At 49.3% G+C, this 14,806-nt stretch overlaps 1 protein-coding gene across 3 annotated transcripts; it reads right to left on the bottom strand.

Moving 5' to 3' along the window:
* Window positions 1–1,144: 1,144 nt before the first annotated feature.
* On the bottom strand, window positions 1,145–13,043 carry FLCN (folliculin). 3 transcript variants are annotated; one of them, XM_038150777.1, is made up of 12 exons: window positions 12,911–13,043; window positions 11,262–11,540; window positions 9,713–9,859; window positions 8,848–9,069; window positions 8,046–8,206; window positions 7,235–7,326; window positions 6,314–6,504; window positions 5,570–5,683; window positions 5,053–5,176; window positions 4,676–4,807; window positions 3,269–3,374; window positions 1,145–2,555 (listed from the first exon to the last, which is right to left on the bottom strand). In XM_038150777.1, exons 2-12 carry the CDS (start codon window positions 11,508–11,510, stop codon window positions 2,354–2,356), a joined length of 1,740 nt encoding a protein of 579 aa, XP_038006705.1. In that variant the 5' UTR covers window positions 11,511–11,540; window positions 12,911–13,043; the 3' UTR covers window positions 1,145–2,353. The 3 variants fall into 3 exon arrangements, with proteins under 3 accessions (XP_038006705.1, XP_038006704.1, XP_038006703.1); XM_038150776.1 differs by lacking the exon at window positions 12,911–13,043 and adding an exon at window positions 12,798–12,877; XM_038150775.1 differs by lacking the exon at window positions 12,911–13,043 and adding an exon at window positions 12,608–12,747.
* Between the last annotated feature and the right edge of the window lie 1,763 nt (window positions 13,044–14,806).

Raw genomic sequence — 14,806 nt, forward strand, 5'->3', positions numbered from 1 at the left:
GGTGAGCACCCCCAGCTGTCCCAGCCTGCTCCAGAGCAGAGGGGCTGTAACCCTTGCAGCATCTTGTGGCCCCTCTGGGCTCGCTCCTGCAGCTCCACATCCGTGTGATGCCGTGGTCCCGGAGCTGGAGGCAGCTCTGCAGGTGGGGTCTCATGAGGGTGGAATAGAGGGGAACCATCAGCTGCTGGACCCTGCCTGGCAGAGGGGACAGGGGTGGCAGAACTGGTTCCAAAAGGGTTTGTCTGTAACTGCAGTGAGCCAGCACTGGCTCCACCACACGGCAGCTGCAGCACTCACTGCTCCCGCCTCGCTCCCAGCTACACGCTGCTCAGCCAGGCAGAAATCACGCTGGAATAAAGAATTATCCTGCCTCGATCAGTTTGTCTCTGAGGCGTATCGTTTGGAGGGGAGGAGGGTGGTGAAAGATGACTGCAGACACGATTTTTTGTTAATTAAGTTGTGCACATTCCAGAGCTGAAGGCAAAGGGAGCACCCGCGGCCTCACCTGCGAGCTGCAGGAACCTGCCCAGGCAATCCCTTGCTAATCCCACGTGCAGATGTGTTCTGGCAGGCAAGCACAGCTGGGGGTGGGTTCACTGACTTGGCAGCTCTCCCCCTTCTTTCCTGTGGGCATTTTGTAAGGGTTAAGGCAGTGGTTTCCTTGCCCTGGCTCAAAACTGCCTCTGCTTGTCCATGACGGCCCATCAGGTCAGGATGGAGAGGGATCAACGTCGTGCTCGACTCACCAAGAGCCAGGGAGAAGCAGCAGCCTCGGGCTCGACCTTGTGACCAACCCTTCTGCTGTTTTGGAAGGAAGCACTGGGTTAGGTGTTGATGCTGGATTTCTTGGGAGAGCTGGTTTTTTAAAAGACAAATCCAGTTCAGCAATCAAGAAGGCCTTAATGGCAAATGACATCTCCCCTGCTCTGTGACACAGCTCTGGACTGGAACAGAACAGTTTTAAAATAAAGATTACTGGGTCAGTCTACAAGAAACTAATACAAAGATAAGAGGAAAAGACCTGTATTCAATTCTCTACATTATGTCTAGGCTAAGGATGCTAAGGAATCTTGTGGATCAACTGCTGCTTTCCCCCACCACAACACACACACACACTGAAAATAAACACAAAACCAGGCTTTGCTCATTTTACAAAAATAGCTCTTATGAGATTTAATGCCTGTCTCCATTTTACAGATGTTCCAGACAAAAATCAACCTCCATATTTTATATATAAGAACAGAACTTGTGACAAGCTGGAACATCCTCTCTGAGCTTGAGTGAGTGTAGAAGGTCACCTGGGTAAAATCTGCCTTTAGCTTGTTCAAAATATCTGTGGTAACGTCAAGTGTTCCCAATAATGATCCAGAAAAACAAAAAGGAAAGACACAAACCCCAGACTTCACAAGAGAAACAGAGATTCCTTACAGAACAGCTGAGGAATATCTGGTTAGGTAATTAAAATATGCACCAATGTTTTCATGAACTATTAAGCAAAAATGGCTACTATAGAGTTATATAAGGGAGCACCTACAGGTTGAATCTCCTCTGCTTAATTAGGAAGCTAAAAAAGACAGAAGAGAACCTTATCCTGGCGAGGTTATCTTCATTACCTGGAAGTTCTGCAACCACAGGCAAAAAAGGCGAGTATTTTCCCCTCTGAGAGGCAAGCAGGCTGCATTTTGAGACTTCTTATTTTACAATTCGCCCTCCCAGACAAGATTTCCAAAGCAAATGCTAAAACCGTCTCAAGTTAAGATTATAAATAAATAAAGAGGAGTGACAGGACTCCCATGGGATATCCTGACTTATGCTACAGCAGAAAATAGTCTCTTAAATCTGAGCACGAAGTGGTTTGAAATAATTTACATGTGATCCATACCCTGTGACGTGCCTCTTATTTTTGGTTCATGTTCTCTCGGGCATTGAGGAGATTTATGTGGGATTTCAGTGAGATTAACCATATGCACTCCCAGGAGTTCTGGATGTTGTCACAGGCCTGCCAAGGAACCTAAAGGTGAGGCCTGCTGCCACACCGTGATGCTTAATGAGGACAGGATGGGATTTTAATTAATTCAGCTGATTCTTGGAGCGTTGCTGTGTTTTAGTCTTGAGTGTGCACGTCTAGATTGAGAGCCGAGTTCCTGGAGAGACAGTAGCACTGTGGATTAGCACTTATTAGTCCAGTCTCACAGCAAGTAGAAAAGACTCAAGTCACTCTTCAAGTTGGTTTGAGGACCAGGAGAATAGTGATGAAGCCTCACTATCCACCTAAAGCACAAGCTGCAGGCTCAGCAGAGGTAACCAGGGGTCCCTGCCCTTCTCTGAGGGCAGCAGGGAGGTTGGGCACCCTTTAATTCCGGCACTCCGAGGACGTCGGGCTGCGAACTGTCGACATCAGGTGGGACTTGTAGGTCTTGCTCAGGCCGGTCATCCAGAACTTGAGAAGTTTGACATTGTCCTCCTCTGCAGCTCCCAGGATGCTCAGCAGCTTTTGGGTATCCTCCTTGGGTCTGCTGTCCACTTTAGTGAACTTAAAGAGGACTTTCACTTTACTGCAGGAACAAGAGATCCCTGTCATTAGCAAATAGGGAACAAGGAGGAACTGGAGCTTCTCTTGGCACCTTCTGCAACTAAATGTTAATAAAAGCTTCAGCGTTTCATTGAACCTGTTCTCATGCTTTGATGAAGGAGGGTGATTAGTTAGGGAGATGACTCATTTTCAGTAATAATGGGCATACTTCTAGTTTGGTTTTTTCATTCTAGCAGAAAGTAGAACAATTAATTGTGACAACTGGCAGACACATCCAGTGCCCATCTACCTTCAGGTAAATTCACAAAGTCATGCTGTTCCATGAATTATTCACATGACTGACTGGCCTTCCTTTACAGCTACCTGCACCTCTGAAATGCAGGGCCTGAAGGCAGAAGCCAGGCTTGTGCTGGGTGTCAGCTGTGCTGGGGTACAGCCACGCTGACAGGCACGCAGGGATCTGCGTGTTTAATCCTCTGACCTAGGTGAGGCAGGCAGGTGTTGTCATGCAGGTAACCTACAGATGTGTGAACTGAAGCATAAAGGTTAAGAACTGCTGAAAGCCAAGAAGAGAGTTAGGACTAGAGTAGGAAATTCTTAACTCCTGACTTAATTTGTTCCTGTAAATGCAACTGAACTGCAGCAGAAGTCACCTGACTGAAGTGTGTCCTGCACTCTGCTGTTGCTGTTCAGGAGCAGTGCCAAAGCCTCTGGAAGCAAGGGAGCCGTACTTACTTCATCCACTCCTCCTTCAGGCAGACAAGGCACTGATCCACAACATCCACAGAGAGGTTCTGGTTGGTCAGGGCAGCTTCGATCTTGTTCAAGATTGTTGGGCCAACTGCAGGAGCAGAAAAAGGGGGAAAGGGTGAGAAAGAGGACACACAAGCTAAAGGTTACTGCTTACACCTTTACTACTAGTAATTGTTAACTATATCCCCCAGTGGCCTGCTGGGATTTCATTTCCGTGGAAGAGGAGCTAAAGGTCATCTTATTAAAAAAACATCTGATCCAAGAAACAACATGGAATTTACTGAAGGGCCCTGGGACATCCAAACAGCTTCAGGAGCCTTTGTTTTTTCTTCAGACCCACTTTTAAACTCCTGCTTAGCTTTTGCCGTGCCCTTATCAAAAGATCATTAAAAACACAAGGTTATGAGAAGACCTTCATGCTTCTTTGTACAATATACAAACATATATATCAAAATATAAACCCCCAACTTATACTTGATTTAATGTTCCACTTGTTAAGGGCAGTTCCAAGATAGTGGGAAAAAAAAAAAAAAAAAAAAAAGCAACCAAACCAAGGCATTCCTGGACCCCTTTTTGGAAGTCCCTAGGAGACTTTTTTCCCAGCAGTCCATGGCCTAGTGATGCTGTGGTGGAGAAAAGACCTTGCAGTGACTATTTTTGTGCAGAAGTTTCTGGACATGCCACTGACTGAATGGAAAATAAACTGGTGTATTTATACATGTGGGATCAACAACAGGAAGAGCACTATGCAGAGAGCAAGTCTCTGCTTTGCATCTCTGTCTTCAGGGACCAAGAGGAAGGATGAGCCATCTGCTGTGTCTTTTGAGACACTCAGTGAGGCAAATTCATCTAAATTAAGACTTCCCAGAAAACACAAGACTGATGGACCTGACTCAAATCACCTCTAGGTGCAAGTGTTCAACTGCTGGAAGGAAGGAAATAAAATTAAACAGAAAAGTCTGGGTATTTCTCTATCATATAGAGAAATATATTTGACTACCAAGTGGAACATGGGAAATCAGTGATGTCATGGTCCTCACAAGTTAGTCTTACTCAAAATAAACACGCAAGTATTGACTGAAAGTGTTGAAAGGATTGAAAGTGTTCATTGTGGGTTACAGAATTTCCCTACACTTTTTCTTATACCTATGTTACAGAATCCATTTCTCATTTATGAAAATTAACAGGCAAAATGCTAATGTGGTAGGGCAAATCTTTTATAGTTGAACCATCTGTAGTGAACCTCATCTCAAGCAGCTAAACCCCAGCTGAATATTGACCTGGCTTCCACTCAAACCTCCTTAAGGGCCAGTACATGACAACCAGTTAAAGATCAAGATGCTCTTTTAATCTCAGTGGCAGAGACTCCTTCTGGTCCAAATCACCCACCTCTATCTGCTGCAACAGGGCTCCCACTGGTGACAAGGAACTCGTACTTGTTGAGGGACTGCTCATCATCAAACAGGGTCGGGTAGAGGCTGGAGCGGGTGGCAGCACGGACTTCCACGAGGACTGCAAACTCTGCAGCAACAAGAGCCCAGAAGAGCATGAGCTGTGCTAGCCCAGATTCTGAAACACAGCTTCAGACCCTGCTTTGCCTAGAGAAGGTGCCACATATTTCAGTCACTGACCAGGCAAAGACGAAGGGAAAACAAAATGAAGTGGTTCGGGCTTTATTTCATGCAGCCAATACTGATTAAAAAAAAAGAAATAAATCTAGTGTCCTTTAACAAGGCAGGGGAGAGGGTTCTGCAGCAGGTTCTTACCAGATGACAGGATGTGGGGTGGGATTTGGACGTGAGGGCTCAGGCCCAGGAAGTTGCAGCGATAGGCCTCCTCGTACTGCTCGCTGTAGGGGATGATCCGCACGCACCCGATGGGCAGCATCGTCTGCAGGGGAGGAAACCAGCCAAGAGAAACTCTGGAATTCAACAGCTAACTACAGTTCTCTCCCTGGCTTCCAGGGCTGAACTTGGAGCTTGGCTTCCAGGCTAAGACCTGGAGCACTGCTTAGGCAGGTGCTCCTGATTTGGGGGATCAGAGTAACCCACTCAGCTTGAGAGCCCCTGCAGTCACTGAGGACAAGCAGGACATCCAGAGGTTGAGGGATTTTGTTTTGTGCATGTTTTTGGGGTTTTTTTGGTTGTTTTTTTTTCAAAACCAGATAATTTAGAACAAACTCTTCACAAGATTACATGTTGGGGCAGATCATTATAAAGGCTGGAGTAGTAGAGAAATACATGTAAAAATATGCAGCCAAGAAAGAAAAGAAAAGGTTTCTACCCGTAGGACATCAAAGGCAGACTGGACAAGATCCATATCCTGAGCTTTCCAGATGACCTGGTTCCCCATCAGAACATGCCAAGCCAGCATTCGGAATGCTGATGCCCCAAGAACCTGGGAAAAAAAAAAACCCAAACCATCCTGCATTGGTTATAAACTGAGTGAAATGTCTAGTTTGCACTATTAAAAACATGAGTGACAGGCAGGAAAATGGCTAGCCCAGAACAGCAGGAATGGACACGGAAATTTAGCACATGAACCTTGGGCACACAACCTTCCCCTTCAGCCAGGTCACAGGAAGCACAGGAGAAAAGCAATATCCATACAGAATAATTTATTCAGGAAGCACAGGAGAAAAGCAAGATCCATACAGAATAATTCATTCTATTTGTAAATTATTTTTCCCTCTGAAACACCTTTTTTAAAAGCAAATATTACTTGGCTTTGCAGATGCTGCAGAAGCTCTGCATTAAATTACTGTCCCTGCTCTTGGGAGGAAGAGAAGTGCAGAGTTTGAGAGAGATCATCTGACCCCACCCCACATGACTGATGATCACCAGAGGCCCTCGTGAGGAAGGGAGCCTGCCCAGAGATGCAATTCACATCGTGTTCCTAGCTGGGCAGGCACTGTGCTGAACACAGCACCAGGGAATGTGCAGACTGCAGGAATTAAATGTATCTTTAAAAAAAAACAACAAACATTATCAGGAGAAAAAAGCTCGTGAACTCTGCAGCCTTTGTTACCTGTCTCATGTGCCTGAGAGAGCGGAACACAGACAACCTCCTGTGAGCCACGTTCCAGCTGTTGCAATCTGGCAGCAGAGAGGTTTCAGGGGAGCTTTTGGACAGCTCCTGCCCTTCCACAACATCTGGCTGGGAAGAAGGCTTCTCTTCTTCCTCAGAACCGTCCCAGCCTTCCGACTCCTCTTTCAGATCTAGCAAAAAAAAAAAAAAAAGGGAGATTGGTCATAAAAATTTCTGCTCTCTAGGAATGGAAAGTGGAAAGTGCTCACATGCTGCAACCATGTGATTTTGGGTGTATGTGGGAAGAGAGAGCTCAGAACACAGTAACAAAGTACTGGCAGCAGCACAGACACACTTAAGTGTTAATTCAGATAAAAATAACTACTGAAGGGTCAAGAAGGAATTTTCAGCTTCTATAGAACAGAAAGTCACATTTTTTGATCAGCTGTGTTCTCTATTCTTGTTTTAAAGGTTATGGACAAAGCTTTGTAGATTCTAGTCTATACAGTCAATAAAATAGTTCAACACAGGGAAAAAAACCCAAACAAACTATGATCCTTTACTTTTAGAAAGTTTGTAGAAAAAGAAGCAAGAAATCCATACGTTGTGACTGCAAATCCTTCTGGCTGTACAGATTCACTGGGAGGGCCAGCCCAGCCACAGAGAACAACAATCCTGATGATGCAACTCTGCTACTCAAGTGACAAACACCACGTGCAGAGAGCCCCTGAGGGGCCTGGACTGCACACTCCTGACAGAGCCATCTCCAGATGGGAGAGTGCATCAGCTGCTGCAGAGACCGCCAGGAAGGTGAAGCTGATGAGCAATGGCTGTGCTGAAGATGCTGATCAAAGGACTCAGCGTTTCATCATCTCAAGCATTCTCAGAAGGTTTTTGCAGCTCTGGAAACCTCTGTCTCACCTGCAAGTTTTTCCATCTGAACGAGGGTGTCTTCTGTGGGTGCTCCCTCCAGAAGCTTCTCTGTAAGCCGGCTACCACAAGCCTTCAGAAGCCTGGAGACATTGGAAGGAAGAGAAGCAGAGTCATGGAGCTTGCCAGGTGCAAAAATCCAGTAAGAAACTTGATGTCATGATGTCAAACAAATCATCCAAGCACTAACCACTTTGTGCTACCTGCCAGCACATCCCTGTGCTTTCCTCAGTGTGGGACTATCAGCCCATCTTACAATCCCTGCCACATGAAGTCACCCAGATCCCAGCATTCTGCAGTTTCTTTGTGCAGCAGGCTTATCCCCCATCCAAATCACATGGCAGTGTTGCAACCCTCCCTGTGGCATCTTTCCAGGGACGTTTAATGATCCAGTCAGGCACTGGAGCAACTGGAGCCTCTCAGAGCCCAAGAGCTGCATCTCCCACCCTGCTGATCCCAGCCCAGGGGAACCACCGTGGTCTGTCACGTGTGAATTCCAGGTGCAACACACTGGGGGTAGGACCTTTTATTCCTTTCTTCCACACTGCAAAACCTTTCCATCTGCATAGCCATGGCTTCTGTTAGCTGCCACATTAGTATTACTTCAGAGCAAAGATATTTTTTTGTCCTAAAGACATCAGTGTTGGCGCCTTCCAATTCAGACACTAGTTAGCAAAGTCTGAGTATTACCTCAAAAAAAAAAACCAAACCCAAACACTCAAATCCCATTCCCAGTGTTTGAGGCTATGGCAGTGTCCTCCTGAGGAAGCAGCTGCCCAGCTGAGCCCAGCAGTGGCATTACCAGGCGAAGGAGGTGTGCAGGCAGGCCCAGAGGTTCTCGTCGTTGGTCAGGGACGTCAGGGAGCGCGCGGCGTTGCCGTTGCGCTGGTGCAGGAAGGGGGTGAAGGCCGTGTTCATGCGCTGGGCACGCTGGGGGCACCCAAACTGCTCTGCTTCAAACACCTGCACACACAGCAAGGGCAGCTCACGGACTGAAAGAGGTTCAGTGCTGGCAAAACTCAGGCAAAAAAACCCCAAAATACCAAGAGAAAAGGGTGTGTCACACACACTCATCCAGTGATGGGAAAACAGAGAGAAGGGACATCTTATTCTTACATGGACTGAAACTATCATTAAGTAACACTTGTGCTCCAAAATCATTGTCCTTCCCAGATTTAACTACATTTGTAACAAAGCTGTGGTCTACAAGGCCTGTGAAAAGCACTGAGTGTTTCAAAGTCCTGTTCCTTCCCTCCCACATGCCCAGACACTGAATCCTGGAACGGTTTGGGTTGGGAAGATCAACTTGTTCCAACCCCCCTGGCACTGGCACCTGCCACCTTCCATGAGACCAGGATGCTCCAAGCCCTGTCCAACCTGGCCATGAACACTTCCAGGGATGGGGATACACATCCCTGGAGCCTTGTGTCCATCTTCATGACCTCCCTGAGCCCTGTGTCCATCTTCATGACCTCCCTGAGCCCTGTGTCCATCTTCATGACCACCCTGTGGATGAGCTGGATCAGCTTTTTGACCCAGCTGTCAATCAGGGATCATGATGCTGCACTGACACTGAGTCCCAGGGACTCTGTGCACTGACCCACCTTCAGTGCTTTGCCCTGGAGCTCATCAATGATGCCTCTGATTTTTCCCAACAAGAAAGGCCAGGAGTTGATGAGGTAAATCCGGTCCATCATGATGGTGATGATGCTGTACCAGCGCTGGAAACCTCGGGCCAGGCTGTCTTTGATAAAGAAGGTGTGGCTGAATACAAAACCATGCTGCTCATCTCCGAAAAAAATAGGGCCTTCACGTCCTGGGCAGACCTGAAGGGAAGGGACACACAGCAAAGTTATTAAACACATCACAGAGTAACCAACTAAACAGCTCCCTGCACTTTAACACCCACTTGGTGAATAAATGAAGCCTTTTTATAATACTACCCCAAAAGTGTGGGCAAACAGCCTTACAGAGATATTCTACAAGCACTCCAAATCCTTCAATTTAACTGTATTTTAAGAATTCAGCTTCATTCAGCTGCAACACTGAGAATCCAGAGGGAATTTTGCTGATCCTGACACTCAAGTGCTCATTAATCTGTGAGGTTTTTCCTTCATGTCTATTAGAGGATAAATATTAATGGTCTACAAAGGGCACTCAACACCACATTCAGAGGTTTTTACAAAAAACAGGTTATCTCACAGTGACAAACAATAAGCACGAGGAACAAAACCAAGGAGGGCATATTTTTAGCCTCACAAGGTGAGAGGAAGGAACCCTTGAGGTCATCCAAGATCAAGCTAAAAAATACCAGCAATCCTGGAATAAACAGACTTCTGTGCCTGTCTTTCCACCTGGTTCCCTGCATGTTTCAGTCTGCACAGAGCAGCCAGGACCAGCAATGGAGTATCTCGGATTTGAAGTGCTACAGGAGGCACAGGCAGCATTTCCTGTGCTCCAAGGCAGTACCTCACAGCTGAGGCTGCGGACGCAGGCCTGGCGCACGATGCTGAACAGCTGGGGGTGGTTGGGGTGCTGGTGGCTGACGTACTTGATGGAGGTCTCCTTGTCATGGCTGATGTACCCCGGGTGTCCTCCTGCAAGAGAGCGGCAGCCCTGAAGGCAGAAAAGCAAATCCAGCCATGAATGAGGGTGCAGGTACCTCAGGTTTCCAAAGAGCCCTGACTGTTCCCTCCAAAACACCGGAAAATGTTATTTACACACACACACGGGAACACAAAGACTCAGAAGACAAGGAAGGTGAGTCAGGGTCAGGATTTGAACTCAGCTCCTCACACAAAACTCTGATACACCTCCTCTGCTCTTAAGCTTATTTTCCACTATTTAATTCCACTGTGAACTTGGTGCTGGTAAAGTTCAGCTACAGCAGCTGTGAAACCAACTGGCCAAACAAAACTGGCCACAACCAAAGGGAAAGGAAATAATAAATATGTCAGAGGAAGTACTGACAGAAAACAAGTATGAGAATCATAGGTTTGGGTGGGGAGGGACCTTCAAGATCCCCTCATTCCACCCCCTGCCATGGGCAGGGACACCTTCCACTATCCCAGGCTCCAAGCCCCATCCAGCCCGGCCTTGGACACTTCCAGGGATGAGGCAGCCACAGCTTCTCTGTACCCTGACAGGGAACAATTTCTTTAGAATATCTAACCTAAATTTCCCCTCTTTCAGTTTCAACACACTACTCCTTGTCCTATCACTGCAGTTCCTGATGAAGAGTCCCCCTCTGGATTCCCTGCAGCCCCCTTCAGACACTGGAAAGTTGCTGCAAGGTCTCCACACAAACTTTTGTTCTCCAGGCTGAACAGCCCTGAAGGACTGAGAATAAACATTTCCTTAATGTTTTAATTGTTTTTGCAATTTTTTTTGTTTCCTAACCAATACTGCTCTTAAAATTACTATTAATAAATGATCTGACCTAATCTAACAAAGCAAATGCTCTTTGAGAATGAGGAAAGCATTTCAAAGCCATAAGAGAATTACATATCACAGAGCTTAAAAAGATTTCAAGGTCCTGTCAAGGTGTATGTGTTCCACAGCTCCTTCATCCTCATGTCATGGATCATTAGGATTAGAGTGAGGGCTAGCTTGCAGTTCACAGAATCACAGAATCACAGAATAATGAAGTTGGAAGGGACCTCTAAGATCATCGAGTCCAACCTATGCCCTAAGACCTCGATTATAGCACCAAGTGCCATGGCCAGGCTCTTTTTAAACACATCCAGAGATGATGCTTCTACCACCTCCCTGGAAGACAATTTCAGTACTTATTCTTTCGGTGAAAATTTTTTCCTAATATCCAACCCACACTTTCCCTGACGTAGCTTGAGACTGTGAGTTTATGAGGACCTGGAGACCTTCTGGCACTGACACATACAAAACAAGCGCCGTTCACATTTTTATTTGTCTCTAAACAATTCAATTTACACCAGAGAATCCCAGAGCCCTTCAGCCAAGCTAAGGACACCTATGCCCACACACAGATTTCCCCACTTGCCTCACACATGTCTGATTTCTTCGGCCCCGGGCTGCTGGAGTCGGCGCTGGCGCCTTCAGCCGGGCTGTGCGAGCGGATCCTGCTGCTCATCTGAATGCCACCTTCCTCCTCCTCGGCCTGCTCGTTCTGCCCGGAGATGTCCCCGCTGCCGGCGCCCTGCGGGAGCGGCGAGTGCAGCACCTCGGTGCAGAACAGGGTGCGAGGGCCGTGCAGCTCACAGAAATGGCACAGGGCGACGATGGCGTTCATAGTGAGGGCTCGGCCCAGCCGCCAGGCCTCCTGCAGCCAGGGACAGGGCACACGCTCAGCACAGGGACACCGTGGGATCTCCCACTGCTGCCAGCGCTGCTCTGCATCCCACCAGGAGCAGCTGGCCTTTGGCTCAGCCTGAGCCTGAGAGCATCGAGTCCAAGCTGTGACCCATCCCCAACTTGTCACCCAGACCAGAGCACTGAGTGCCATGTCCAGTCTTTCCTTAAACACCTCCAGGGATGGTGACTCCAACACCTCCCTGGGAATTCCACTGATCCAGGAACAACCTTGTGCTTGCTGATGGGGTGGCCTCGAGCAACCCAACCTGCCATGCCCAGGTGCTGGGCACTGATGCAGGACAGACACCTCAAACCCCAGGGGGGTGAATGGGGCTGGACCAATCCCTCAGCCCAGAAACCTCCAGTATCACAGCCACAGGTTCAGGGAATCTCAGAATGGTTGGGGTTGGAAGCAACCTTGAAAATCATCCAATACAACCTCCTGCCACAGACAGGGACACTTTCCACTGTCCCAAGCTGCTCCAAGCCCCATCCAAGCTGGGGCTGGACACTTCCAGGGATCCAGGGGCAGCCACAGCTCCTCTGGACAACCTGTGCCAGGCCTCCCCACCCTCACAGGCCAAATTTCTTCCCAATATCCTACCTAACCCTGCTGTCAGTTTGAAGCTGTTCCCCTCTCTCCTGTCACTCCAGACCCCTGTAAATAGTCTTGTCCCATCTTTCCTCTAACTTCTATTTAGCTACTGGAAGGCCACAATTAGGTCACCCCGAAGCCTTCTCCTTTCTAGGCTGAACAATCCCAGTTCTTCCAGCCTTTCCTCAGAGGACAGGTGCCTTTCCCCTCTGATCAGCCTGGGGGCCTCCTCTGGATCAAGGCTGAGCTCGCACAGAGCAGATCCCCGTGCCCGGAGCCTCAGGCCGGAACGGGCCGGCCCTGCCGAGCGCCCACGGACCCGAACGCCTCAGGCCCTGCCGGACCCGGGCCGGCCTGTCCCGCCGGGTCCAGTGCCCGGGTCCCCGTGCCCCGTCACCCCCGGCCCGGCCCCGGTTCCCGTGCCCGCTTCCCCCGCTCACCGCGGCTCCCCCGGCCCGTCCCGTGTCCGCGGGCGCCTGACACCGACTGACCCACCGCCCGTACCACCCCCACCGCCAGCTGGGGGGGGACAGGGACAGACAGCTCCCCGCCCGCGCCCCCGCCGCCGCCGTGCAGAAGCGAGATGATGGAGAACAAGGTAAGAGAGACAGACGAGAAGCCCGTTCGTACCGCGGGACTGAGCTGGCCGTCCCGCCGCCCTCCCGGGGAGCCGCCACCCCCCGGCTGCCGCAGTGGCTCGGCCCAGGGCCGCCCTGTCCACAGGGGCCGGGCGGAGCCATTACCTCAAGAGAGGGGTGGGCGTGAGGAGGTCTGGAATACGCATCTTCCCCTCCCACACGACACCTGCCCAGCTGTCACAGCGCAGAGCGGAGCAGAGATCTCCGATCACCGGGGACACGAGACGGGACGAGCGGCAGCCAGCGACCCGTGGCTGCCACACCGGGAGAAGGCCGCGCTCCCCCCGCGGGATGGTACGGGCCGCGCTGTGGGTCACGTGATCCGCGGGCTCTGGGAGGGGACCCGGGGTGGCCGCGGGCGGAGCCCCCGAAGGAGCCGGGACCGGGACCGGGATTGGGATAGGGACCGGGACAGGGGTCGGGACCGGGTTGGAATCTGCCGCGTTGACGAGCTTCGCCATCAGCTGCCGCACAGCCCCTTCCCGGGACGTTCCCTGGCCTCAGGGCGGTGCCGTGTTCTCCGCAGGCTCGGTGCGGCTTCTCCATTGGAGACTCAGCAGCCACCGTCTGTGTTAATTCCTTAAGTGCTTAGAATGTAAGACTATGGCAGATGAAGGTTTAGAAATATTGTCGTTTCCCGGTTTATAAAGCGGCTCTGTGGAAGTGTGTGTGCACGTACAGCCCGGGAAAGGGCAGTGGAGCAAAGGCCCAAGTTAAACCTGTTCAGGCTCTTCATTTCCATTATCCTGTTTCTCTTCAGGGTATCAAGTTTAAGTATGAAAGGATTACTTACCTCTAAGAATCTATGACAGAAAGCTAAACCAAATTTCACGTGAACAATTAGGCTTCAAAATAATAAAGTACCAGATTCCTCCCTGCCCCTTGGAGTTGCCCCTTAAAGAGCTTTAAATACCTGAATCTGAACAAGTAGTAAGTTTTCAAGTAGGTAACAGCATAGATTATTCAAGTGAGTAAAACTTGTGCTTTAATCCCAAGAAAGAGCAGCTATTGCTGATACCACCACTGGACACACCTCTGGATCCAAGCACAGCCATGCATGGACAGTAATTATGTCTCTGATTAAAACAAGAGCCAGCTGGTCAGCGAGATGGATTATTACAGAAACACAGAATGGTTTGGGTTGGAAGGACCTTCTGGAACATCCCATTCCAAGCCCATCTTCACTAGACCAGGTTGCTCAGAGTAAAAGTGTTCCATCCAAAATCCCAAAGCCCGTCTCAGACAAGGACCTGCAGCAGCACTTCTCAACAAAAACACTAAAGGAAGATTATTTCTACTTGGAGTCGCTCAGCAGAGCTCTGAGGAGCCACCAGCAGGGTTTGAACACCTCTGGAGCAGAGGACACCGCCACACACAGCAGCCTCCCCAGTCAGCCAAAATCACCCTCTGAAAAACAGCCAGAACAAAGAGAAACAGAACCAACCCGAACCCCCCCAAAAACAACCAGAACCCCCCCAGAAAACGAAGAAAACCCCAAATGCAAAAGACCTACAATCTCATTTAAGACAAACTAAGAACAACTGGTTTGTTATCTTTATTTTCCAGCAGTACATTTAAACAACGTCTCAGGACTGAGCTCCCGGGCCAGCGTGGCCACACGGAGGACAGTTCCTAGGTGACAGATGGCCTGTGACAACACAAACAGGGCTGTGCTGTGTCGTGGGACACACAGGGCAGCTGTGGAGGAGGAGGCAGCTGCAGTTACACCATGGAGCGATGGCTCAGCAGAGGTCACACACCACCGGGGCACAGAACCAGCAGTGGGGGTTGGACACAAACAGCTTCAACCATTCCTTCTTAGAAACATTTCAAAATCTCACCTAGAGACCCCTCCTGTGGCTGGGAACTGCAGCTGCACACCCAGCACTGCCTTCGGAAGTGCATCTTGTGTCTTAGCTGATTAAAATGCATCAAAATGGGAGTCAGCTATCAAAGCATGCACTCAGCATTCCCTGGACACATCTTGTGACCGTGCAGGAT

Source organism: Motacilla alba, chromosome 14 (assembly GCF_015832195.1).
Source record: "Motacilla alba alba isolate MOTALB_02 chromosome 14, Motacilla_alba_V1.0_pri, whole genome shotgun sequence".
Taxonomy (NCBI): Eukaryota; Metazoa; Chordata; class Aves; order Passeriformes; family Motacillidae; genus Motacilla; species Motacilla alba.